General features: G+C 41.6%; 1 protein-coding gene across 4 annotated transcripts in view; it reads left to right on the forward strand.

The window, feature by feature from the left end:
* The window catches only part of LOC106889728 (sodium channel protein type 5 subunit alpha-like), a 214,053-nt gene that overhangs the window by 99,032 nt on the left and 89,217 nt on the right, over positions 1–25,804 (forward strand). For all 4 annotated transcript variants that reach the window (XM_014945075.1, XM_014945076.1, XM_014945077.1 and 1 more), the window contains exons 11-15: positions 1,939–2,121; positions 13,983–14,115; positions 17,667–17,905; positions 22,743–22,916; positions 24,355–24,711. In XM_014945075.1, the coding sequence (XP_014800561.1) occupies positions 1,939–2,121; positions 13,983–14,115; positions 17,667–17,905; positions 22,743–22,916; positions 24,355–24,711 (1,086 nt within the window). The remainder of the gene's footprint in view (positions 1–1,938; positions 2,122–13,982; positions 14,116–17,666; positions 17,906–22,742; positions 22,917–24,354; positions 24,712–25,804) is intronic.

Genomic DNA, 25,804 nt, shown 5'->3' on the forward strand with positions numbered 1-25,804 from the left:
ACCTATCCCATATGTGCCTGGTCCCAAGCTCCTTTCTTGTCCTGGGAGCCAGCGTGGAGGGTTATGGCTTGCAGTGCCTGAGGGGCAGGACACCCAAGCAGAAAGGGTAGATAGGCAGGACATGGGGACATCCTCCATGCCCTGAGAAACAATTTAATCCAAATCCTTTTTCAACAACTGAAAAAAGTATGCAGGACAGATTATTTCAACCCAAGCAATAGGTAAGAAAATGCTAAGAAACTTAAAATTAGCTTATTTTGCATTAAGAGAACAACAAACACAGCACAACAAACAATATTTTCTAGATCAATAAAATATGACGACGAAAATCTTCAGACCATCTTTTAAACTGAGCAGTATAAAGAGAGCACAAATATAATTGATAGGCCTGCTTGGGGACTATCAGTCAATTTGCACAATTGGTCTAACACATTCCTAAACCTGAACTTAACACCAAAAGACTTGCTGAATCTTTATGAAGAGAAAGCACTTCAGCGTAGCAATTAAATCAATTGACTCGGGGAGAAAAAAAAAACACAACAGAACAGCCTAGACTGGTGTCTGAGCCCTCCTCCTCTCTGCTCTAAGCAGCTTGCTCATGAAAGATATTTCCCACAGGAATTAAGTTTTGTTGTGCTCTCAGCTTGATAGAGCTGCCGCTACCCCTTGAAATACATGATTGATTCTTTACACGACTGTTAAGTGCCTTCACTTTCCTTGGACTGATGCCTGTGGGAGGAAGGGAGTATTTTGCTGTGGAGAGCTGATTGCCTGTTTGATTCTAGTGGCTTACAGACAATAGCGCTGAGGATTCATCCATTTCTCCTGTTCCTGGAGAGGCTTTTCTTCTTTTTTCTCTTTTTTTTTTTTTTTTTTCTGGAGAGGCTTTTCTTTTTTTTTTTTTTTTTTTTTTTTGGTATTACACTCTATGTATTTCGGCTGGGGGCTCTGCAAATGGGCCTGTCTCCAGGCCAACTCCAAACCTGACCCTGTGCTTTGTGCTCGGAGCCCCCTCGCTCCTCCTGCCCGCAGCGGGGATGGGGACCCGGTGCGCTGGCGTGGGCTGCCCCTTCCTCCCTGCTCCTATCGATGATTCTTCCTCCTGGCTGCTCATTTACTTCCAAGGCTGTGGCTTTGTGTGCTCTCAGGCTTTCACGTTCAGCTTCTGCTGGGTTTCCAGCAGTTGGTCCATTATCAGCCAGCTCCTGCAGCCACCCCACCAGAGAGCCAGCCCAGCGCTGAAGCACACGGCGAAGCAAAGTCCGCTTTATCTCCGCTTAAGCCCATGGTTTTTTTCTCTTTGCATCCCTCCTCATAGCTGCCTGTGCAAGGGATAGGTGTTTACAAAGACGTGCCAGCTGAATTGCCTGCTGTTCGTCACATCCCGCTGTGACAGGGCAGAAAAAATCACAGCAGCCGGCTTGGCTGCCCTCCTGTCCAGCTCTCCTGGTCCAAGGGGCTGAAGTCTGTGGTCCCTCAACATGAGATTTATATGTTTTTTGTTAACTGGCACTAGAAATGTTCCTCCTGAGATGTGTGCGGAGTGTCCACCTGCAGGTGTGTGCACACAGGCTGCTCCTCTTGTGAAATGTCAAACTATCTTGTGTGTGAGCTCTACACAGATCGCATTGCTTTATACAGCCATTCCAAATGCTCCATCGTAGGATCTGGGTGGCCAACCTGCATGTGTGAATTTGTACTGAGAACATGTCTCACTTGTTTATTTTCCTGTTGCTAAACGTAGAGGTTAGAGACAGGTTAAGACCAGTTCCCACCATGTGAGATACTTTTACGATTACTCACCACCTGAAATTTTAAACTTACCTCCTATACAACCTTAAAACTTAAAATAAAAAATAATTGCTGAGCAGAGTAATTATTAGTCCTCACTGAGATCCTTAACTCAAATAATAAATTTTACACCTTCTTCTGCTTTAGGCATTAGCGGCTAAAGGAATTGATTCAATGTCACTTAGTTCGTTGGAAATGTCACCTTTAGCATCCAAAAATGCCAAGGAAAGAAGAAATAAGCGAAAGAAAAAGAAATCTTTGGGGGCAGAAGAGTATGGGGAAGACCAAAGGAATCCCAAGTGTGACTACGACGATGGTCAGAGGAGAATGGTAAGCCATGCTCTGAAACATCACTTCTTCCACACTGCACTTTGCAGAATAGACCAGGCTCTGAATAGACAATTAAAGCTGAAATTTTCAGCTGAAGTGAAGAATTAGATATTTAATATAATAACTGACCTGCAGATAACCTGTTTCAGAACAGTGGAAGGAAACATATTACCACTTTCTTTTCAAATTAATTAAAAATGCCCATTAAACATTCTTATGAATCTATTTATTTTCAATTTTTATTTGCTTTTTTTTTGCTTCAAGATTACCCACAATCTGGTTTATTTTCTTACTTTAATTTTATTCATCTGATTATATCTATCCTATCCCTACTAGAGATAAAAAATTTCTTAGAAGAAACCTGCAAAGCTTAAAATGAAAAGAGAGGAGGAGAATAGGAGGAAACTTGTCTCTGAGGGCTTTTTATAAATGCAATACAAAGATGTTATTAACATTTTTATATTCCTTTGCTAGTTGCCTTCAAGTCAAAACTTTGTGGCACATGTTTCTACTTTCTGTTGCAGGGAAGAAAATAGAGAGAGACTGTTGTTAAATAGGGTTTTATGTAAATGTTACTGACATGCATGAATATGAATCTGCACATGCTGTATGTATCAAATGACCATAAATAGCTTTAGATAATTTGTCTTTGCTTAACTGAGGGCAAAGTTTAAATCAGTTTATTTTGTTTTTTTGAATAGCCATGTAATGGGCTAAGTCTCTTTATATTTTGTTGTCAGTGAATTTAGGGATATTTGGCAGCCATAAAAAGCTCATAGAAAATATGCAAGTGATGTAAGTAAATGTGACCAATTAATGACTCCCCAGCTCACAAAATTTACACAGAGCTGGATTTCTGTCAATGACATGCATTTTTTTAATCTAATAGTTTTTGTTGTCTCATTGGTGGAGTGGGTTGCGTTACAAATTATACCTTTGTTAAAGCTAGAATTGCTCTTTAGCTTCATTCTGGATGGGTTTCAAGACACCACGTACCAGAATGACCGTGGATTGGAGCTGTTCATTGCCAGTTTTTTTCTGAGATTAATATATCTTGTTTTCACTTTTCACCCCTGGATGTCATATGCATGAGAAACATGGGAGAGACATTTCAAAGCTTATAGTAAATCTTCTCTGCAAGGCTGTGTCTGGCATGGTTGGAGGGAGTAAGGCTGAGTCATCATTCAGATGCAATCTGAGCAGCTGGAAGTGTGTTGCCATCAGAAATCAGTCTCAATGACTCTGCCATGGAAACCCAGGCATGGATTTTTGACCAGTTAAAATTTGGTAGCAATCCAGATGGGCTGTTTTTAGTCAGAAGGGGCCTGGTTTTTGTACTCTTCCTTTTACCAGTGTCACAAAATAGCATCATTACGTAACTCAGTGGTGTGAGCTACGGTGCGAAATTAAATCAGGCTTCATTTGGTTTGTCTGGTTTGTGGATGCTGGTGCGAAATTAAATCAGGCTTGCTTCATTTGGTTTGTCTGGTTTGTGGATGCTGTGGAGATCTGACCTCTCTTCATATGTACTTGGCTCATGAGAAAGTTCTGAAGAAGCTGAAAATTCTGTACAGGCCATAATATCAAAAGTATGTTCTGCCTAAATGCTCTTATTCCAATGATTTCCTCTCCAGATACAAGGGAAGGGGAGAGACTTGAATTCCTTATGCATTTTGTGAACATCCTTTTTACTCTGTCAGGGCTTAGGTGTGCTTAGTGCTTGGCTATGTCTTGCTGATGCTCTATCAGAGTTGCTCTGTCAGAGTTGCACTCTCACGAGCCGATGTCAGAGTGGATCGTCAAGGCTGATATTTGGGTATAAGAGAGACTTCTGTTACCTACCCCTTAAAGCAGCCATGTGCATTGGGATAATCATTCTACAAACTAAGAAACCATATCCCTCTTCTTGCTCTTGCTTTTGTTGTTTTGGTTGTTTTTTTTTTTTCCTTTATCACCTTCTTCCGTCGTATTCTGCTTCTTCTTCTTCCCTCTTCTTCTCATTTTCCCTGCAGTTCATTTCCTGCCCTGTTTCTTTATCTCTTCTTCCGTTTGTTTTTTTTCCTTTATCACCTTCTTCCGTCGTATTCTGCTTCTTCTTCTTCCCTCTTCTTCTCATTTTCCCTGCAGTTCATTTCCTGCCCTGTTTCTTTATCTCTTCTTCTCCCACTGCAACGTTCCTTCCCTCGCTGTTACGAAGATGTGTGATAATGCAGTAAACTGGAGCTGGATCCCCTTCCTTGCTCCTGTCTTCCACTCCTTGTGCTGCCTTCCCAGGTCTGTTGGCACCTACCAGTTGGGGAGGGAGTAGAAGCAAAGGGAGCATCACGCTGCGAGGCGAATGCCACCTTGACCCTTCCTATTTCAGTACATCTTTAACTGTCAAGTACTAGACAAATACCTAATGGCTAGGGATGACTATTCAACCTCTTAACTTTGCGAAGGTTGAGTAGGCGTAATTAAGTCTTTCTCTGAACCACTTGATTTAAAATGGAACTTACTGCTCTCCCCAGACCTTCCTCGCTCCTGAAAACATGTTGCAAAATGTTGTTTCTCTTTCCCCTTTTTCCTTTCTGGGGGTTTCTAGACTCTCCTTGGCATTAGTTATGGTCCCAGTGCAAACTTGGTGAAGCGCAGAACCAGCCACGGAAGCATATTCAGTTTCCGACTCCGTGGTAGAGACACTGGCTCCGAAACAGATTTTGCCGATGATGAGATCAGCACTGCTGGGGAAAATGAAAGCCACCGGGGCTCTCTCTTAATTCCAAGATCTGGGAGGCGTCCGAGCGTGCAAAGTCAAGTGAGCCATAGTTCTCACCCTCCTACTCCCAACTACACCCAGACGGGCAAAAGGAACAGCTCAGTGGATTGCAATGGTGTGGTTTCCCTGATAGGAGGAGGCACCGGGGCACTCAACCCAGACCCTACTTCTCCTGCAGGGTTACTGCTCCCCCCAGTTATTATGGAAAAACCTGGGACAGGCGACCTGGTGAGTACTTTATAACTTTTGTATGTGATTCATGCTCTTGTTTCCTTCTAAATGTTGTTGGAGTTTGCTGTAATTGATTTACACAATACGCAGTCTGCAGTGAGAAACCCAGACCCAGCATCCTACGCAGGGTGGGAAGACAACAGGCTAATTCACACAGCAACCTGTGTCTTGTGGTGCATAAAAGAGGGTCATGACTTCTGCTGACACCCTTCAGAGCTGGCTGGAGGCATATACCTTGGGTTTGATATGAATATTCCTTTATTGTAGGCACATATTTTTAAGTTGGTTTCTTTTGGTGTTTGAATATCTGACGTTGTCCAGTGGCCAGAAAATGATGTTTTTAAAAAGATCCAGTGTGAGTCTTAGCGTCTTGAGACTGCATTTTCTCCCACATGTTGCTATCTGTTTGCGTCTAGCCTCTGGTCTTCTGTAAAGCTACTTTCCGAGGGCTGTCCTTAAAGTCCAAAGGTAGCTCCCAGAAGGGTTAACATCCAGTTGAAACAACACCCAGGAAAGATGAGGAGATGATCAACAGTCTTCAAGTCTTTTGTAGATTGCCAGGATCTCTGTTGCAAAGCACCACTGCTGCAAAATATTTAATAAGGCTGTAAATAAGACTATTAAGACTGATACTATTAGGACTTAAGCATAAATTCACCTGTAAAACCATGGGATGGTGTTTTGGAAACAGCTGCTACACAGGCAGGGCAATTTGGACACGTTGCTTGTCTGTTACGGTGGGAATTTATCTCTTTTCATGTAGATATATTTCATGTAGGTATATAATGGAGTTTGTTACTCTCAACAGCCTGTAAAGCAACAGAGAACTAGTCACTGCAGACAGTATGGGCAGGATTTATTTCATTTTAGAGATCTAAAATGGGTCAGAACAATCTCTCTCCCTAAAAGGGCTTCTTTCTGTTCACTTTAACGACAAGGGGAGCCCAAGGTTAATAACTCTGTGTCGCATGTGTCTTAAGTCAGGTGAGATGAAACCCACTCAGAGTAACAAGGTGCCAAAACTGGGTTACATTGGTGGAGAAATAAGCAAATGTGATTCTAACATGTATTAGGCAAGGTATTTCCTGAAGAGAAAGGCGAGTGAGATGGATCCCAGCCGCGGTGTCAGATTATCAGTAAATTGAGAAGTAGCTTTTCTTTCTCTAGAGCCAGGCAGCTTCTTCCCTTTCAAGTTTAGGATTGAATTTTTTTCCTCACCTATCCGGGCATTCCCTGTAGTCCTGCAAATAGACTGTCACACTGTACGTGAGAGGGAGGGCCCGTGGTGAGCGTGGGAAGCTGGGTGGTGTGAGATTTATCTGTTTTGTTGACAGTTTTGAGGCTGTTGCTGCTTTTTCAGATGTTCACACCTTTGTTCATTTAGGACTTTGCTACTCCTTTTTCTACTCTCTGCAGACAAGGAAAAACAGTCTTGAGAGCAAGTCTTTAGACAGCTGAGCAACTGAAACACTGTTTGTAGGCAGTGGAGTTTTATTGAGCTCAGCTCGGTGCAAAATAAGCTGTGGGTTGAAGAAACTGTGGAAGAAAGAGTTTCTGCACCTCTTTTAAAAAAAAAAAGAAATAAAATAATCTGAACCACAGTAAAAGTCTTCAGTAGATGAGCAGTGGATGTCCCCATTTTCTGTGTAAGGAGAGCAGCTCTGCTGCCTGCTGAGGCTCTCCCGGCTGTCAGAAAAAGCTTAACAAAGCACGCGAGCACTCAGCCTTTCACAGGAAATATTGGTCTTTTACAGGATCAGGCCCTGAGGTGACAGGGAGGCTTTGAGCTCTGCTGGCATTTCTTTCCATTTGCCAGCTTCCTGCCTTTTAAAAAATGGATGTTGAAATTAAATGGCCTGGGTGGGTGAGTTCACTTGGCAGTTCCCTGTTCATCTAGGAAATAACAGCCAGGCGCTATAGTAACAGATGCTCGCTCAGTGATGCAATGTGAAGGATGTTGTGTCTTCTGCAAAACAGGTTTGGTATCTAATCTATCCAGAAAATGTGAGCTGGAGTTAAAAGCTAATTGGCAAGAAGCCCATTGCTGTACAGATGTATCTGCTACAGGAACTATAAGCGCCGGGCAGAAACATGCAGCCTCAGCTGTGGAGCACGGGCAAAAGGAAATAGCAAATCCACCACTTCAGTGTGCTCGGAGATAAATCAACATGTTTCTGGGCTTTGTGTTTGATTATGTTCACCTTTTTCTTGTTAAAATTCGAAGTTGAGTTTGTTCTTAGCAGCCCTGGCTTGTTTTTATAGTCTCTTGATAACGCTTGGGGGAGGCAAAAGAAAGATGTTGCAGGGGAAAGTTGTAGTTACCTCATTAACCCCATTGACCCTGCTGCTGCTGTTTATTTTGTACAAGTGTAAGCTCATGGTGAAAAGGGACCCACTTGTGCTATCTGTTGTATCTTCCCTGAAGAAGAGATGAAGAACCAGTCCATGAAAAGGCATCACTGTAATATGCATTAAGCCTTGACTCACAGTTTCCTGAGGTCTAAGTGTGGTTTCACTCATGTGAACACAACATCTGAGTTGATGGAGCTGGCAAAACACATTTTAGGCGCCTCTGTGATGCTCAGTAGCATCAGATGAGTGTAATACAGATCTGTCTGATTGCTACTGAGCAGGGACACCACTGAATTCTGGTTTGGCAAAAGCTTGGAATAGCATTTCTGATTTAAAAGGCAGAGTAAACATCAAATGAGACCTGACCATCTCTGGTTTTGAGTATGTAACCTGCAGCCCCTAAGCGGACCATAGTTTCAGTAGATGATTTCAAACTGGGCCCTCCTAAGGTTTATGTATTGTTCTGTTGTGTCTTGGTGTTTCATAGTTAAGAGGTTAGAATAACATCTCCCTTCACAAGGTATTGATCTGTTTGAAGGGAATTGGATTAAGTTAATGAGCTGTTATCTGAAGCTCAATTTATCCATGGTATCTGAGGAGGATGAGTAAGATGTCACCTGTGGTTGTCAAGAATTTCTTGAAGGTTAAGAAATACACAACAGCATCCCCTCTCACCTCCTGAAGCCAACTGGAGCCCCTTCTGTAACTCTGTAGGGAAATCTCAAGGTATTTAGCTTAGCCTGACTTTCCAATTATTTTGGAGATTAGAAGCGGCAGAGAAATGGATGCAGGACTGAGGAGGTGGCTGTTTGCAAGTGGCCTGTTAACTGGTGGTCCCCACTGCTTTGGTCTCCCTGGGGCACCTGCTCACCAGAGCTCACCATCAGCCCAGGAGCAGAGAGTGGCCACCTGTGACATGGCTTTAGGATGGGCATTGAGGCTCAGGTTGGAGTTATCTGGCATCTCCATCTTGCACATACAACCTTTCCTGAAATTTCTCTTGGTCACACATATATGCATTTTCTTTTTGGAAACTAGAAATGCTGAGTATTGGTAGCTTGACAGGAGCGAAAACGAGTGGGGAGTGAGCCCTTAAGAAAGGCTAGGCTGTTTATTGAGGTGCCCAATTAAGGATTCAGAATCTTATCTCTAGATAAACTTTTGTTTGTTTTTTTTTCGTTAAAAAAAAAAAAAAGACCTTGGCTTTTGTTGCTGCTAAGCATAAAACTGTTTTGCTGACCACATTGGTTTGAGGTTTTCTTGTTGACCCTAGAATCGCCCCAAGGTAAAATTTCTTTTTTTCCCTTCTTGCTTTGCCACAGGACTGGTGTAAAGGGAAAGTGTTAGCAGTTTCCATGTTCAGAGAAAAGGTCAAAAAAATAAGTCATCCAAAAATCGCTACCAATAAGTTATGTGGGTAAAAGCTCACGAGCCCTCTGCTGCTGTTGCACACAGATTTGTCACCGCGGATCTAGTTTCTACTCATTTCAAACTTTATTTTCGCACATTCTGAGCACAAATCGTTCAGATTTTGTACAAATATTGCAAGCTGCTCCCGTTTACAGTGCATCTCTTTAAATGATTAAGCATCCACAAAATTAAACAGCTTCTTTTTAATACTGTGTGCTATTATGGTCACCTTCAATCTCATTAAATATTTGTGCTAGCGCTTCACAGGGCCCATTGTTCATGGTGTGGCCTGTCCACCTCTTCTTATGCTTGAAAAGCTTTTTACTGTACAAGGAAAATTAAACCTGTCCCAGTTCCCAAATGTGGTCTTTAAAATGCTACCATGTATAAGCCCATCTTAACGTAACAGTTTTGACATAGCTCAGAACTGTAGGCACTCAGAAGAAAATAAATCTGCAGTGTTATGTATCCTCATTTACATGTAAATTACTGAATGGTATGTTTGTCCCTATAGAATTTAGCTAATCCAAAGGAGAAACATTTCCAGTCAATCAGGGAGCAACACAAATAATATTGTCCTGCTGGAGGTGTCTATGTTTAGCTCCACTGTGATTTCTCATCTGGATCCTATGGAGACTCCTTGCATAAACGTAGGGACTGCTGTTATTTTTACGTAATTTCTATAGAAATACAAGTATGATGAATAACTGTGTCTGTGTATATTCTCTCTGTAATGACAATAGCCTTTATGATGCCTTGTTTGTCCAGTTCCTGGAACTGCTCTCTATCTCAAAGTGCAAAACCTGCCAGTTGCTTGCATGACTATTAGTTATCTCTATTCTAAAATAAATAATAATAATAAAACAACCCACTCACATATCTATTCTTTACAAAGAACAAAAGCTAATGAGCTTCCCTAAGTAACTTCAATAATTTTAAGCAATTCACTTGGATGGAAACTTTCTTTCCTGGAAAAATACTTTATAGTAAACGGCAAGCTGACTATGTGACAGATCTACTGCTCTGTTGAGAAGGAGAACATGTTCTCCTGCAAGAGCACAGTAGTATTCCTTATAACCCTACACTCTGCCATCTACTGTGTCCTGGCTCTGGGAATGAACCTCCACTGTGTGCCTGCTGCTGAGCAGCTGGCAGAGAGCATTGAATCATAGAATCGTTTGGGGTGGAAGGGACCTTAAAGACCCCCGAGTTCTAACCCCTTGCCCTGGGCAGGGACACCTCCCACCAGACCAGGTTGCTCAAAGCCCCATCCAACCTGGCCTTGAACCCCTCCAAGGATGGGACATCCACAGCTTCTCTGTGCAACCTGTTCCAGTGCCTCACCACCCTCAGAATGAAAATTTACTTTCTGATATCTAATCTAAATCTCCGCTCTTTCAGTTTGAAGCCATTACCGCTCATCCTATTACTACATGCCCTTGTAAAAAGTCCCTCTCCAGCTTTCTTGTAGGCCCCTTTCAGATACTAGAAGACCATTATAAGTCACCCCGGAGCCTTCTCTTCTCCAGGCTGAACAACCCCAACTCTCTCAGCCTGTCCTCTTCAGAGAGGTTCTCTAGTCCTCTGATCATCTTCATGGCCCTCCTCTGGACTCGCTCCAACAGGCCGATGTCCTTCTTATGTTGGGGGCCCCAGAGCTGGACACAGCACTCCCAGTGGGGTCTCACCAGAGCAGAGCAGAGGGGCAGAACCACCTCCCTCAAGGTGGGAAGTAGCGGGCTCCGGGCTCTGCCCTCTGGTGAGGACATGTGCTGCCAGGCTGGTGGGCAGCTGTAACATGCAGTAGCATTTGCTTTGAACATGGTTCGAAACGGCAAAGTGCACCACTTCACTCCTCCAGAGATGAAGGAAGGAAGGCCCCATGCATATATCTCCTTCAGAAATACCCCTCTGCACGCAGAGGACAGCATGCTGCAAACAGTCCCCTTGACTCCAGCCGAACTTCTGAAGTCTTGGGGACTGCTTCTTGTGACACAGGGGGCAGGACTGAAAACAACAAAGTGCACCACTTCACTCCACCAGAGATGAAGGAAGGAAGGCCCCATGCATATATCTCCTTCAGAAATACCCCTCTGCACGCAGAGGACAGCATGCTGCAAACAGTCCCCTTGACTCCAGCAGGACTTCTGAAGTCTTGGGGACTGCTTCTTGTGACACAGGGGGCAGGACTGAGGATGCTCAGCTGGAAAGAAAAGTACGGTGATTTAAAAACATTTTTGGTTTGGGAATATCACATCAAACCTAGGGAAAAAGTCAGTTCCTTACTAGCTTTTTTTGTGAAAGATATGCCCAACCTGGACTTTTCATTTACCCTGGTTTAGCTGAGTCAAAATATAGAAAGAATGAATCTCTGAATGTTTCCCTTTGACTTTTTACCTCTGCAGTGAATTCTCTTTGCATCTGTGAATAAAAGGTGGCTTTCAGATAAAGGCCACCAACCCGTAACTTCTGCAAAAGCACTTCTGCATGCATGAATAGGAATACAGTATCTTTCTTGACAGTGAGAAAACTGGGACTTCTGGGGATGGGATTGTATAAAGACATGCTACTGGTGTGTCCTAAGCTTTGAGTTAAATGGTATGGGAAGATGGTACAGTTTAAAAAGAGTTAGATGATCCAGAGTAATTTGAAATTTGAGGTTTTATTATGGTTTGTTCTACAGGCAAAGGAAACTGGAAGACTTATTCGGCATTTTCTCATATTTCTTTACTTTTACATTTTTAGTTTACTCAGAAGTTTGTGTCCCTCGTGGTTTGTTGGGGGTTTTTTTGTCTTTTTCTAGTTATTTCTTTTCAGTCCCATATATTTGTTATGTGCTTCAAACTTGTGTGAATGATTATGCAATTTTGTAGATGTTTTCTTCATTAATAAAACATTTATTATTTCTTTGGTTTTTTATTGGATGTTAAACTGGAACACTTATTTGGCTTTTTCTCATATTTCTTTACTTTTACACTTTTAGTTTACTCAGAAGTTTGTGTCCCTCGTGGTTTGTTGGGGGTTATTTCTTTTCAGTCCCATATATTTGTTATGTGCTTCAAACTTGTGTGAATGATTATGCAATTTTGTAGATGTTTTCTTCATTAATAAAACATTTATTATTTCTTTGGTTTTTTATTGGATGTTTTTGAGGTGAAGGGAATCAAGCAAACTAATGCATCTGAAATACTGCTCCTGGTTTCCCCAGCTCCAAAGCCAATGATAGAATAATTTCTTGTTATGTTGTGGACAAGTAGGGGTCTCTTTGAATGGATTCTGATTACACCTCTTCTTTTGAGATGACTGCGTCAATAACTCAATGGACAATAAGCCAATTGTTTTAACAAAAGAGAACATCTCGGGGAGGGGCGGGGAGAGAGAGAAGACTTTTTGAAGCATTATTTCTTTCCTACCTTACCTAATATTTTAAATCCTTATTGTAAAAGCCCTTGCTCTTCTCTGATCTTGGAGTGATTGATATTTTTCTCTGCAACATGTTGAAGTGATCTGGGACCAGTATACTAGCTATTATTTTTGGTGTCAACCAATGGCCAAGTGGCTTTGTCCTTTACAGCCACCTGACAAGGGATTGTCCCCTGCCCTGAAGAGGTCACGCTCCAGAAAAACAGCTCAGAGAGCTTCAGTGCTTTTCTTCTGTCATTCTCATGGAATTCCTTTTCTTGAAGAGCAGTTTTGACAGAGAAATGGTGAAGAGAAGGGATCCTGAGTCCCTCTGGCTGCATGTCAGGAGACAGCAGAGTGGTGGAGCTACTGCCCATGGCTCATCTCAGTTGGCATCTTGGGCTCTGCTTGGGGTGGTTAGGGCCATTTCAGACCCAAGTGATGAGAGAAGATCCGGAAGACTGAATCTAACTCCTGTAGCTCATTTCACTATGGAGAAGCAAAAGCAGCTACTCTGAATCTGTATAAACCAAGGGTTATCATCTTCGTAGGGATTTCTTCTCCTTTCACATTTCCTTGAGCTATATTGCAAGAGCCATCGGGACCCGTCTACCTCCAATGTCTGCCTCTTGCTTATGTGCTGTCTCCAACCTCACAGCCTGTATGCTTGGAGGAGCAAGACAGGGGCTGTTAAAACATTTAATTTTGGAAACTGAGTGTCTTGACCAGAAGGTCTGTGACAGACAATGGCAATGAACTTGCCTTTCCCAGATCCTTACTTCTCTCCTACCACCTTTCCTTCTACCTGTGGGAGCACTGGCGGAGTAAAGCAAGAGGGAGTTGTCTCTGTATGAAGTGGGAGCTTGTAATAATAGAAGTCTTAACGTCTTGCTCCTGTGAGCTGACAATATAAGTATTTAATACAGTGTGCGTCTGCAGCTGTACTGTGTTTCTGGCAGACTTCAGAAACCCAATCCTTCAAAAAGCATAAAACTAATTTAAAATGAAACATTAAATAAAGACAGTTTGGCAGGTCTCTTTTTCTGTTATTGGATTTCTTTGTGGTGATTTTTTTTAAGCTTTTGCTTGAGAAACATGAGAACTAGATAGTTTGGGCTCTTTCTTTTTTTTTTTCCTGTGAAAAAATAAGCTGAGATTCTCCCCTAATTATGGAGCTTCAGAATCCGTGACACCAAAGATCACCAGAATGACAGTGTGTTCCTGAGATTTGGCAGTGTTTCAGAACAAGAAAAAACATGTGTTGAGGAGTCAGTTTGCTTGGTATGATATCAGAGGCCTGTAATGGAGCTGTTACCCACGCCCCTTTTCCTCTTCTAGCAGTATAATTAAACAGTTAACACATTTCAGAAATAATGGAATAATTAATGTAATTAAGCAGGGCTTCTTTCACAAGCGAAGAGCATGGCAAAACAGCACTGCTGCTTCTCTAACATCAGAAGCGTCTCTTTATTTTCACCTGCGTCTTTCACCTGTTTAGGTGAAGGTAAAGGGCAGGGCAAAGTTTCCAAAATTGCTCAAAGTGCCATTTCCAAAACCAGTACCCCCCCCATCAGCGTGTGCGTAATTGGGAAATCAGTGATCTTTGGACTTCTCAGGTGGGGAAAATGACGCTTAGGCCATTTTGAAAATGTTTCCCCGTATCTGCCCCGGCTTTTATTCTGCTAATCCAACGTGTTCATTTAAACAGACCTCTCCCTCGGATGAGGCGAGCAAGAAGCAGCTTCTAATGCCCCACCGCCCGTCGGTGGACCACTCGGATGAACCCTTTCAGAGGCAGAGGGCAGTGAGCGCCGTCAGCATCATCACCAGTGCCCTGGAAGGTAAGACACATCTTTCATTCCCCAACTCAAAGCCACGTTGACGGGCAGGGACAAGTGACACAAAAGATCCTGATACCAAACTCTTGCTGTTTTGCTAGAAGGCATTATAGATAGTTATTCCAACCCCTACAATATAGCTGAAGCTGTAACAGAAGGTAATACAATCACTGAATTACTCATGCGCTTGTAAAAAATCTGACAAAATGCTGGCCATATAATCAAAAAGTCAGATCTGGTAATATTTTGTGCCTTAGCGTCATTTAATCAACACAAGGCTAACCAAGATGGAGCGTCGCGGAGCACCAGTCTGTTTGGGTGACTGTACATACATTTACATCTCATCTCTCTGGAGCTGATGGCATGTGCAGTCACCAGCTATGTGCAGAACTTCCAAGTTGTGGGGGAGGAAAGTGTCCTCCTTGCAGAGCAGCTAGTGGGACACAAGAGTTTGATGAGTGTTCGAATCCCACAGTGAAATTTAAAGAGGCTCAAAGGACCCATTTGTCCATGCAAATATTTGCCAGTGAATTTTTCCATTGCTCATTAGGCTTCTTATTAGATGCAGGAGGATTTCTCTTCCCCGCCTTGCCATAGTCGGGAATTTTGCATTTCCCTTTCACAAGTTTATTGATAGCAAGATGACAGCTCATAGCAAGACATCACATTTCTAGGCTCTTTACATGCAGCACGAAAGTAGTTCCTCGTGTCTTCTACATTGTAAATTGAGACAAGATAGAAGGTAACAACTGAGAGTACAGAAAAATGTCTGTCAAGGACACAGTGTGAAGCAAAGGAAATTCTGGATTCTCCTGCAGCCTTATTCTCTGTGTCGCAGATGAATGGGAAGGCAAGATGAGATGGAGGGACTTCTCTGGGAGATGCATTACAGAAAGGGACTGAACCTAACTCTTCGGAGACAGCCCAGCATGTAACCACAAAGCCCTTCTTCTTCCTCAGATTTTTACCATCCCCCATGGTTATATTCAGCAGTATCGTGGCCAGAACAGATATATATATATATGTTTAAATAAATAAAGAGTTGTATTCTTAATAGGTAAATAATCACTTCAGTGTATTCCAGTGTTTAGTGTAGTCTGCAAAGGTTTTACTTCATTTCTATGGGGGTTTTAGCAATTAGCTTTGTGGTTGATTTGCTTCTTAGTAATGTATTAAGAATGCCTAAAAGGCCTTCCTTCTGCTTATTTATTTAATGGTGCTTTCTATTACTTTTTACCACAGAAATAGGGACTGTCAAGTCTCGGGTAACTCAGAGGATGTGCGTTTTTAGCCTCATAGAGAAGAAAAGTGTTCCAACCCTTATGAAAGGTTTTCTGACTCCCAGACTTTAATTAGTCATTGAAATTGAATACTTGTTAACAAGAAGAATATCAAATCAGAATAAAACGTATCACAGACTTTAACTATAATAATAGCTGTACGATTTGTGACAAATTGTGTGAAACAGCCATGCCAGAAATCCCTTCCCCTTTAGTTACCTGGCTTCTGCTCTTGGCACTTGGGTGGTCATCACCTGCCTCTTATTCCCAGACATTGCAAAGCCTTGCAGACAAGGAAGGACCTAGGCTTTCTTATTTTTCTCATTTAAAAATAAGAGGAAAAATACCTCCAACACAAACTTTGTGGTTTTCTGACCATTTTTTTTTAAACAATATAAAGTAGCAGAAAAGACCCCAGATGAATTTAATTTTACTTTTCCTTTTGAAGATGTCTTTCAAAAAATATTAAATCTGTTGTGATTTCCAAAGGCCAGTCATGGTGGGGGAAGGATGTGGGTTCTTGATTGATTTAAACTATTTTAATGCCACATCACTGACAAAAGAGGACAGTCACGCCCTCCTCCTCCCTTTGCTGTGCTCCTGCAGTTTGATTAGACAAGCAATTGGTTTTCAGCAGCTGCAGGTTGAGCAGAACTAGCTCAAGCAGAAGCTCCAGGAGCACAAAAGCTGTCAAAAAGACAGAGAAGTAACATGTGGCTGAGGCTCAAAGGGATGAAACTACCCCTTTTAGCAGCAACCTGGACTTAGAAGGGCTTGTGTCAAGTGTGGAGCCTCAGGGAAACGACTCACACATCTGATGTGTGTCAATCATGAAGGTCCCAAAATTATTAACAGTGGAATAAACAGGGTTGGTTGGAAGTGATTATGAGCAATGTGGATATAGATAGATTTGTTCTTCTGGATTTACCTGGAAAATTATGTCCTTTAGGAATTAACTGCCCCAAAGTCTTTACTACTTTGAGGTGAGTTTCTGAAAAAGTGTAAAATTAGGATTTTTTATAGAAAGTGTTTGTAGTATGGATGGTTCTCACATCATTTTAGGCACTTAACCGTAAACTATCTGTTTGGAGGTGGAAAGACATAATTATTTTTGGGGAGCGATTTGGCTTCCCAGAGATCTTGGAGCTGTGTAGATGTTTATGCAAAATCTGGAGGACATCATCTGATATTAAGAAAACTTGGTAGAAGACACCTAATACCACAGTTCTGTTGGCCAATGAAGGAAAATGCCCAGTGAATGCATCCTGGCTTGAGAGAGGAGGCTGTTTATAAACTGATTGAAATAACAGCCTTGGCTGAAGTTTTCCTGTTATCAGTGCAGGTTCTAATTATATAGACTAAAACCGTTATACAGCATTCCATGCCTATAAAGGAATCAGAAAAGGAAAGCATTAAGCAATTCCGCTAACCATTATCATTCAGCCATTAACTGTCTTTTTTAGCTTTTCTTTTTCACCATTTATTACTAGTTATACTTATGAAGCTATTTCACTTCTTTTGTGCTCATATAAAGTGAACACATAAAAGTTGTATTTTAGGCAATATTTTAAAAGCACCTTTAAAAAGCACTGGAGGTTTAGCAGCATTTTCAAACTGACTTATGGACTCCCCTGGTTTTGTATTTGGGCCTTTCAGAAGAAATGAGAATCTTAATGCCTTTTTGGATTGCACATCAAGAACAGAATCCCTATTGATAACCACTGATGCTTTGGCTCAAAAGTACTTAAATCAGCTTTAAATATTGAATTTAAGCTCTTTCATCTCTTAACCGCTTTAAAAGGTATCACTTAAGATACTTCTAAAATGGGACTTGGGAATGTTAAATGAAGATAGTGTATTCTTATCCATTTAAGCTTGCCAAAATGGAAAACAGAGTAAGAATCCGAGCCTATATATATTTTACTAGACTTTACATATTTAGTGTGATTCTCCCTTTTGGCTTGTGATGCTTTTAAAAGGTTATTACTTTCAGAATAGGTCACTCTCTGCTAAGTGCAGGTCAGCTGGCAAAAACCTCAAAGTGTGTAATTTGCTAGCCTGTTAGACATGAATATTTTTATCCTAAAAAAAAAAGTTTGGGGTAATTCAGAGGCCTTCCTCTACATTATGAGTCATTTTAAGCGAATATTTTTATCAAAAAAAAAAAGTTTGGGGTAATTCAGGGGCCTTCCTCTACATTATGAGTCATTTTAAGTGTTCTCTTGTCATGTAACTCAGTGTGAATTGACTGTTACTTTACTGCTTGTGACTTAGAGCTGGAGGAATCACACCAGAAATGTCCTCCCTGCTGGAACCACTTTGCTGTTAAATTTCTCATTTGGGATTGCTGCCCGCTTTGGCTTTTAATCAAGAAATTTGTCAAGTTTGTGGTAATGGACCCATTTACCGACCTCACCATCACCCTTTGCATTGTGCTGAACACGCTCTTCATGGCCTTGGAGCATTACAAGATGACGAAGGAGTTTGACCACATGCTTTACATAGGCAATTTGGTAAGTGAATGGGAACTTGAAGTGCTACCTGAGGAGTCGATTTCCTGCTTTGTGCAAAGCAGGGAAAAACAAAACAAAACAGACCTTGCTTATTTTTTTAATAAGTTTTGTCTGTGACTTGGGAGTACCTCTTTTTGATATGCTGTCAGCATCACTTGGCCTATGACATATCAAGCAAGTCCACATAGTCACCTCTTTCTGGGGGTGAAGAAAAATGAATGAAGGACAAGGCTCCATTTTTAATTAAATTAACATATTCCAATGTTATTAGTAGTCATTAAAGCCATGTTTCTGGGTTGCTCCTGATAGGTATCTGGCTTGTAACTGTTTAAGGAAATAAGATAAAGATTAATGAGGTTTATTTGGGATTTCTGTTAAAGCAATGATAAGGCAGCAGTTCTTGGTGACTAATAGTGACTTTTAAGTTAAAAAGAACCAACAAAAAACACAGAAAAAACCAAGGCAAGATCTTAAAGAGAGTGATATTTCAGCTTATGTAGATATGTATGTGGCAAGGTGCCTATGGTACATTTGCTGTATGCCCCTCTCTGCCCTGCTCTGCCTCCCTGCCTTGCCCAGCGTTGTGTGCTGGGTCCTGTGCAAACCCCCAAACCCCAGGGCAGAGGGGACAGGGGACAAAGCCCAGCTGATGCTTGGAGGGGAAACTCTTAATGTGCAAGCTGGAACAGCCGGAGAGAGAGCTGCAAAATCAGCAGAGACTGCACCTCTCGGAGGAAAAGCAGCCTGACAGATCTACAGCCAAGCTGCAGGGGCAGCAGAAAAACCTTTCCAGAGGCGATGTGGTCCAATTTGTTAACCCAGGGGGCCACTAAAATTCTGCAGCTACTACAAAACGGAAGCTTTTTCTTTAATTGTCTTTCTCTGTGTTTGTGTTTGAAAGTTACTGTTTTACTGTTTTAAAGCATAACGTTTAAAGCCCTTTTAATTTTAGAAATGCTCTGTATTGGAAAAGGCACATGCCATCTAGCTATGGCGTGGTGGAATTGCCCCTAAGATCTAGTGGTAGAAGCAGAGATACCACAAATAAGTCTGGAGTACCCTGGAATGTGGATGCTGCCAAGTTTAAATTTGAGGAGCTCATAGCGGAGATGGGAAAAGCCCTTTATTTCTATAAAACAGAAAGCTGCAATAACTCAAAGTGGGATTCAGCTTCCCTAACTTCAGGTATTTACAGCGGAGGAGTCTCTGTCAGAGCTGGTTGCCTTTGTCACACTTTAAAGTCAGTGGAGAGTAATGGACAATTTTAAGGCACAATTAATGCGATGTTTTAAAGACGTTTACTTTTGGATAAGGTGAACTGTGTCCTGGAGGTCGGTGACTGTAGTGAACATTGACTATAGTGGTCGTACACAGAGATCCTACGGGTGTGACATCTCTTTAGTGAGACACATCCTACACTGGCAGGTTTAGGTGGACAGTAGCAATAATCAGATTTTTTGTATCAGCCCTAGACTATGTGGTACATCCCATATGGATTTTTTTCTTTACCCTGGTACCTATTTTTAGCTCTGGGCCTCCTTGGGCAGGTTGAGGTTCTTCTCCTAGCCTGTGGGACCAGTCTCCAGTTTTTCAGCCGCTGTGTTTTGGCAAATCTCCCTCTTTTGTTGTGCTAAGCAAAAATCTGTTTGGGTCTCTCTTGCTTCAAACCCATGTTCTTGCCCTCTGGAAAGCAGGAGAGAAGGATAGCTCAGACAGCCATCTCACAGGACTGTGTCCAGCTCCCCTTTGCAGCCAGCTCTTGCATGGGGTTGTTGTTCAACAAGTCGTGGGGCTGTCACTCAACAGTTCGTGGCCTTCTGAGAAGACTTTAAAAAAGTTCTTCGGACCCACTATCCATCAGAGCAGGTGGCAATGCTGCTGTTTCCCCTTCTGGCACTCCGGATAGTAAATGTGTCTGGTCCTTGGTCTCAGCAAATCAGCTTTTGCCTTTGCAGACCACAGGCGGTGAAACTTTAGCCCCTGGCATCCCTCCTGCCAAGACAGGTCCTGCTGATCTGCTGGGGTTGAGCCAGGTGACAACAAGGAAGTGGAGACAACGAGCAGGGGAAGGAATTGCAAAGCAAATTTTGGAAAAAAAAAAAGACTCACTGTGAGTTTCTCAGCACTGCTTAGAGCTATTTCTCCTCTTTGTGCTAAAGTGTAAAATAAGCAAAACAGCCCGCTAATATTTTTTGTAGCAGGCTGATGGCATGGGGCTCCCCTTACTGAGATCCCAGGATGGATCGGTGAGAGGCCAGACCATCCCAGGTCCCCCTCGCCAGCTTTACTAAAGCCCTACATAAATGGATTGATTGTGAGTAGAGCAGGTCAGAAAAGGTAATTCCATTTTGTGGAGGATTTTGCAAAGTCATTTGTAATGAAAATTGACTTTTCTTTTTTTTTTTTTTTTGCAATCCCCTGTGAAAGGGAAGGAACTCCCAGCTCCAGGGCAGGCTGCCAGGTGACAGCATCCCTGAAGCCACAGACTGCCAGACCCCTCCTCTGCCCCCACACTGGCTGGCTGTCATCTTCCCATTCCATCTAACCCTCTTTGAGTGATTATACTAGCATTAAAGGGTGGGTGTGGGGGGGAATATTAAAAAGGGCAGATCTTTGGCATTTTTTCCTCAAAACAAATTTTTTTCTGAGAGAATGAAAGAATGAAAGTGGAATATGGATTTGCTTTCTCTGAGAGCAATTCTTCGTCTGCTGCCAGTCATCAGAGATCTCCCGCTCTGATTGTCCATCTACTCATGCAGCATCTGCTACCTTCAGACTCCTTTAGTTCATCGCTTACAGGAATCAACATTTTCAAATGTGATCAGAAGACTGGCCAAGCACACATACATCTTTATGCAGTTCATCTGTCTTTGCAGTGCCACCACTTAAAAAAAGAAGTAGATAGAGCAAGATTCTCCTAAATTTTATTTTCCTTTGGAAACTGAGATACTGTTATATAATATCAGAGCTTAAAATTTTTTAAGACAAAGTACTTCAAACCAGCGGTGGCATATTTAGCACCAGTGGGATGTTAAGTTACTTGTTTTCCTTCCACCCTTTATCATTTTGAGTGTCCAGCCTCTTGTACCAGCGCAGTTGCCGCGTGCCAGGTGCCGGCGATTTGACAACTGCCTTTTGAAATTCGTAGCTGGTGCACGTACGCGATTCCCGATGCCTTCAGGAAGGCTCAGACATTTTGCTATCTTACTGTGACATTTCCTTCTCCGAAGGCTATTGATTAAAATGATTCAGGCAAAGAAAGTGATCCTCCTGAGTCATTTCTCCGCGAGACGGTTGCATAATGTAGGCAGCGTGGTATCGTGGGTTTTAAGGCAGTCCCCTGGACACAGTTTCACACACATCCAGTTTTGTCTTGTTCTCTGTCCTAAGGGAAACTGGAGCATTCTGGTGGGAATCTTGGGTCCTCTCTGACCCCTGGGACTCAGAAATTGTTGGCTAATTAGAAATATGAGACAGGGCGTTTTGTTGGGTTCTTGGTATGAGACAGTGATGGGGTGAGAGTCCAAAATATTGCAGCCCAAGGTTTTATTTTCCTGATGAGAAAGAAAAGGTATTTTACATAAAGAATTGTGCAAAATGGCTACTTGGAAGAATTAATTCCTGAAGCATTCCAAAGTAAAGCCAAGCCTTCTTTTGACAACGCAAGCTATGATAATTTATTTTTACTCCTTCATATCTTAATTATATAATCTTAACCTTTCACTTCCAAATCTTAAGGGGTTTCTCATCTTTGTGGATCAGAGTTTATCTGGTTTGCTGGATACTACCATGAATATTTAACTAATTGGAAGAAAAACCTTTCTCCTTGACTGTGAGCTCTGATTCACCGCTTTTTTTTGACCTATAGGGTGCATTGATATTGGCCATTTTGTGGAAAAACATTTGCTTTAAAATATTAGTGCAATAGAGAGTTTTTCAGAAACACAAAGCTCTGTGCACTTTGTACTGAGACTTGGAACAAAAAGAAAACAGTATACGAAGAACTTGATGCCCACATTTTGTCATTTTAAGTTGACTGTAGCCTTGCGTTGTGCATTTAAACTGGTACTTCAGAAGATTATAAGAAAGGACAAGATTTGATTCTCCGAGATACTTTGCAGGAATGTGTTAAAACTGAATTTGCTGTCAGCAGCTTTCTTTTTACCTCTCCCTCTGCTTCTTAGGTAATATTTATATGTTGTTTTAAAGAAAAATGTTCCAATTAGAACTTCCACCATATGACATTTGAACTGGGTCATAAATAAGCAATGTGTTCCCAAGTTGCTGTGAAAAGAAAATTGCTGTGACTATTTGTAAAAAAACAGACTAGGACTCAAATTAGAGTTTCTAATCACCTTCAGTGCCAGCAATAACCTCAGAAAGACTGGGGGCTTGCGTTGCCTTGGTATTGATAATAATAACAAAATAAAAAGGGATAATACAGCAGGTACACTACAACCCAAATACCCCTTTAACACTCCCACTCCATTCATTTGAGTTTCTCCACTGAAGTGAATTGATTTAACCTTTATAAAAGGCACCTTTACACTTTGCTTTTTACCACTGGGATTATTCAGATGACGGAAGGAGATGGAAATGTATGTTCCAATCCAGAGCTTGAACACAGATGTCATTGTAGGTTTACAGCAGTATCAAATGTTATTATGAAAAGACTAGACAAAGTTGTAATACTGATAAAGAATCAGCCATGAAAAATAAAGTATTTGCTTGCAAAATGCACTTGGCTTTCTGCTGTATTCCCCTGTGTCAGTGGAAAGTCCACAAGCAAGGAGGTGTGCTTAAAAGGTTACTTTGACTCCATATTTTCTTTCTGCAGGTCTTCACTGGGATTTTTACAGCAGAAATGATCTTCAAAGTAATTGCCCTTGACCCCTACTACTATTTTCAGCAGGGCTGGAATATTTTTGACAGCATAATTGTTATACTGAGCCTGATGGAACTGGGTTTGTCCAGCATGGGAAACCTGTCTGTTTTACGCTCCTTTCGATTGGTAACAGTCTTATTCTGTTCTTACTCCTCTTCTTTGATTATATATAAACTCTGACATGAATGCCACATATTTTCTTAAAAACGCATCTGCCGATAAAGACTTTAATTGCTGCAAACTGGTGAACAGTACGTGACACTAATTATAGGCTGCAGGATAAATGTAATTGTTCCAGATTTACATCAGGGTAAATGAGAACATAATTTGATTCCTTCTAGCTGCACCAGGTACTTGTGGCACACTTTAAAATGTTTGAATTCCAATTTGTAATAAAAATCTGCCATTTTATACCTGTACACCTGTTAGCATAGTCAGCAGATAATTGATAGCCCAAGAAATGCTAGAGCCAGTAACTTGTCATTTCAGACATTGTTATTCCTTAAATTATGTTATAAACATGCCACCGTTCTTTTAAATGTTGTCAAAAGAAAATGTCTTTGAATTATTCACGGAGTAATTTTTTTTTTTTTCTAGAACTGATCAGTATAACATAGCATCTGTCTTTCACGGGAACTCCTTAGCTGTCAGCTCCTTTGTTATGCATGGGATAGTGCTATTCTATTAATGAGAGACTGTCGACATATTGGAACAGAAAAGTAGTTTCCTTGCCAGCCTGACATTTGTGTTGCACTTCATGTACCAGGATGTCCAAGCTAATCATTCTGGCCATGATATGGGTTCACAACTTGGAAAGACCAGGAAAATAAGCCCTTATGGTTGCATTGAGCGGAAGAATTTTTAATTTTTTTTTTTTCCAAAATTCTCTGGCCTGCTCAAAATTACAAATTTTTCACCATTGCTGCTAGGTCCTGAGGGTCTCCTGTCAGCTTTTGAGCAATCCCTCTTCAATAGGGCTGAAATTAAACCTTCAGTTGAAAACACAGCACAAGGGCTAGGAGCCATTTACATCCTTAAAATAGGTCTTAAGTGGGATGTGGGTTGTGCACAGGCTGCGTGATCCTCAGCACAGAGGTGATTTTCACCCTGGGAGCTAACAGCTAATAGCATCTGGCTGAGGCTTGCTCTGAAACATACAGGAATTGCTTCTCTCTTTGTAGGATCAAACCCTAAACCCCTTCCCCCCGGTTCCTGCCACGCTGTTTAATTTGAGGAGGAGAAACAACAAAAAGGAAAATACCAAGATTTGATATTTCCTCCTTCCCTCCTCCACCCAGCATGATATCAGAGGAAGGAGCCCCTAAAAGCATGTCTATTTAATAAGGCAGGGCATAGCTCTGGAAAACTTAATTCTCATCCAAGAAGCCCAGCTGATATTTTATTAATAGATGAAGTGAGGTTAACAGGAAGTATGGCTAAAATCACCTTGTACTGCACACACTGTGGCATTTAACGTCTTTCACATGTTACCCACTTTAATAATTCATCGGCTGAAATGTCTGTTGCTTCTGTGAACTGACACTTGTTTATGTTTTGTTCACAGCTGCGAGTCTTCAAATTGGCAAAGTCCTGGCCGACCTTAAATACGCTCATTAAAATCATTGGTAATTCAGTGGGTGCCCTCGGTAACCTCACTCTTGTGCTGGCAATCATCGTCTTCATTTTTGCCGTGGTGGGAATGCAGCTTTTTGGGAAAAGCTACATGGACAATGTGAAGAAGATAAGCACAACCGGCAATTTGCCACGGTGGCACATGAACGATTTCTTTCACTCATTCCTCATCATTTTCCGAATTTTGTGCGGGGAGTGGATTGAGACCATGTGGGACTGCATGGAGGTAGCTGGGCAGCCGCTGTGCCTTCTCGTCTTCTTGTTGGTCATGGTGATAGGCAACCTGGTGGTGAGTTCTCAAGATATTTTTTTTCTTCCTTTCCTGGTGATATGTGCAAATGTACCATTTTTTTTTATTCAGAAATGGCAAATCTCACGTTGCTCCCTGGCTCTAATTCAATGAACCAATTTGTCACCTAGAGAAACTTGTTCATATCCCAAATACACAATCGCCAGCATTGCATTGCTAATTAGGAATGAAGGCTTACTGGTTTTTTGCAGAAAAACTTATAATGTTTTACTGGAAGAAAGGCATATAATAATAATGCTTATAATAATGGTTATAATGCTTTTATTTCTTAAGCCATTCATGGGGCTGAAGGGAGTCCAGATCTCTTTTCTTTACATCAGTGAATACCACCTCAACCATCACTGGAAGGGGGATATTTTTATTTCCCTTCAGTTTTGGTCCAGAACAGGTGAACCTTACAGCTAGTACAGTGTCTTTGAGTGGAGTTTCGAATGTCTTTAGCCTGTGTGTTCTAGGAAGCTGCAGGTTGCATTTACAGTAATGTCACTTGCTCGCTTGCTTTCTTAATAGACTATCCCATAAGCACGGGTTGCATAAGCCCTGAACCTATTAAGACTGAATTGTATTTCCCTGTTGACATCTTATGGAGCGCTTTGCTGGCTTGCAGTCATTGTGGAAACGTTTCGCCTGTTCAGCTTACAGAGCATCTTTGACATCGTGGCTCTAATGGGCTTACTGTTTATGTAGAGAGTTGTTTAATAGTAGATGCTGCTATAAAAAATGTTGGATTTTGCTACCGATTGCTTTTAGTGGTTGTTTTCCTTTTAAGTACCCGACGTTTTGGTTCTCAGCTGCTGGGACAGAAAAGTTCTTGAAAGAGCTTGTAGAAAAACAAGGCACATTTTTTTGTTTACATTAGTTTAGATTTTAACAGTTAAATTTGCACTGAAAATGTTGATTGCAAGAGCAAATTGTATTTTATAGGGCGTTTTTTTATAAATCAAAGATTATGATTACTCAGAAAGTGGCAGAATACTTATGTTTTTTTTTCCCTAACTTCCCATTTCTATAGATTTGTTGGGAACTAAATGTGAGTAGAAGAGTTAGGCAAATCATTACTTTCTACACACTT

Source organism: Calidris pugnax, unplaced genomic scaffold (assembly GCF_001431845.1).
Source record: "Calidris pugnax isolate Ruff unplaced genomic scaffold, ASM143184v1 scaffold54, whole genome shotgun sequence".
In the NCBI taxonomy this organism is placed as follows: Eukaryota; Metazoa; Chordata; class Aves; order Charadriiformes; family Scolopacidae; genus Calidris; species Calidris pugnax.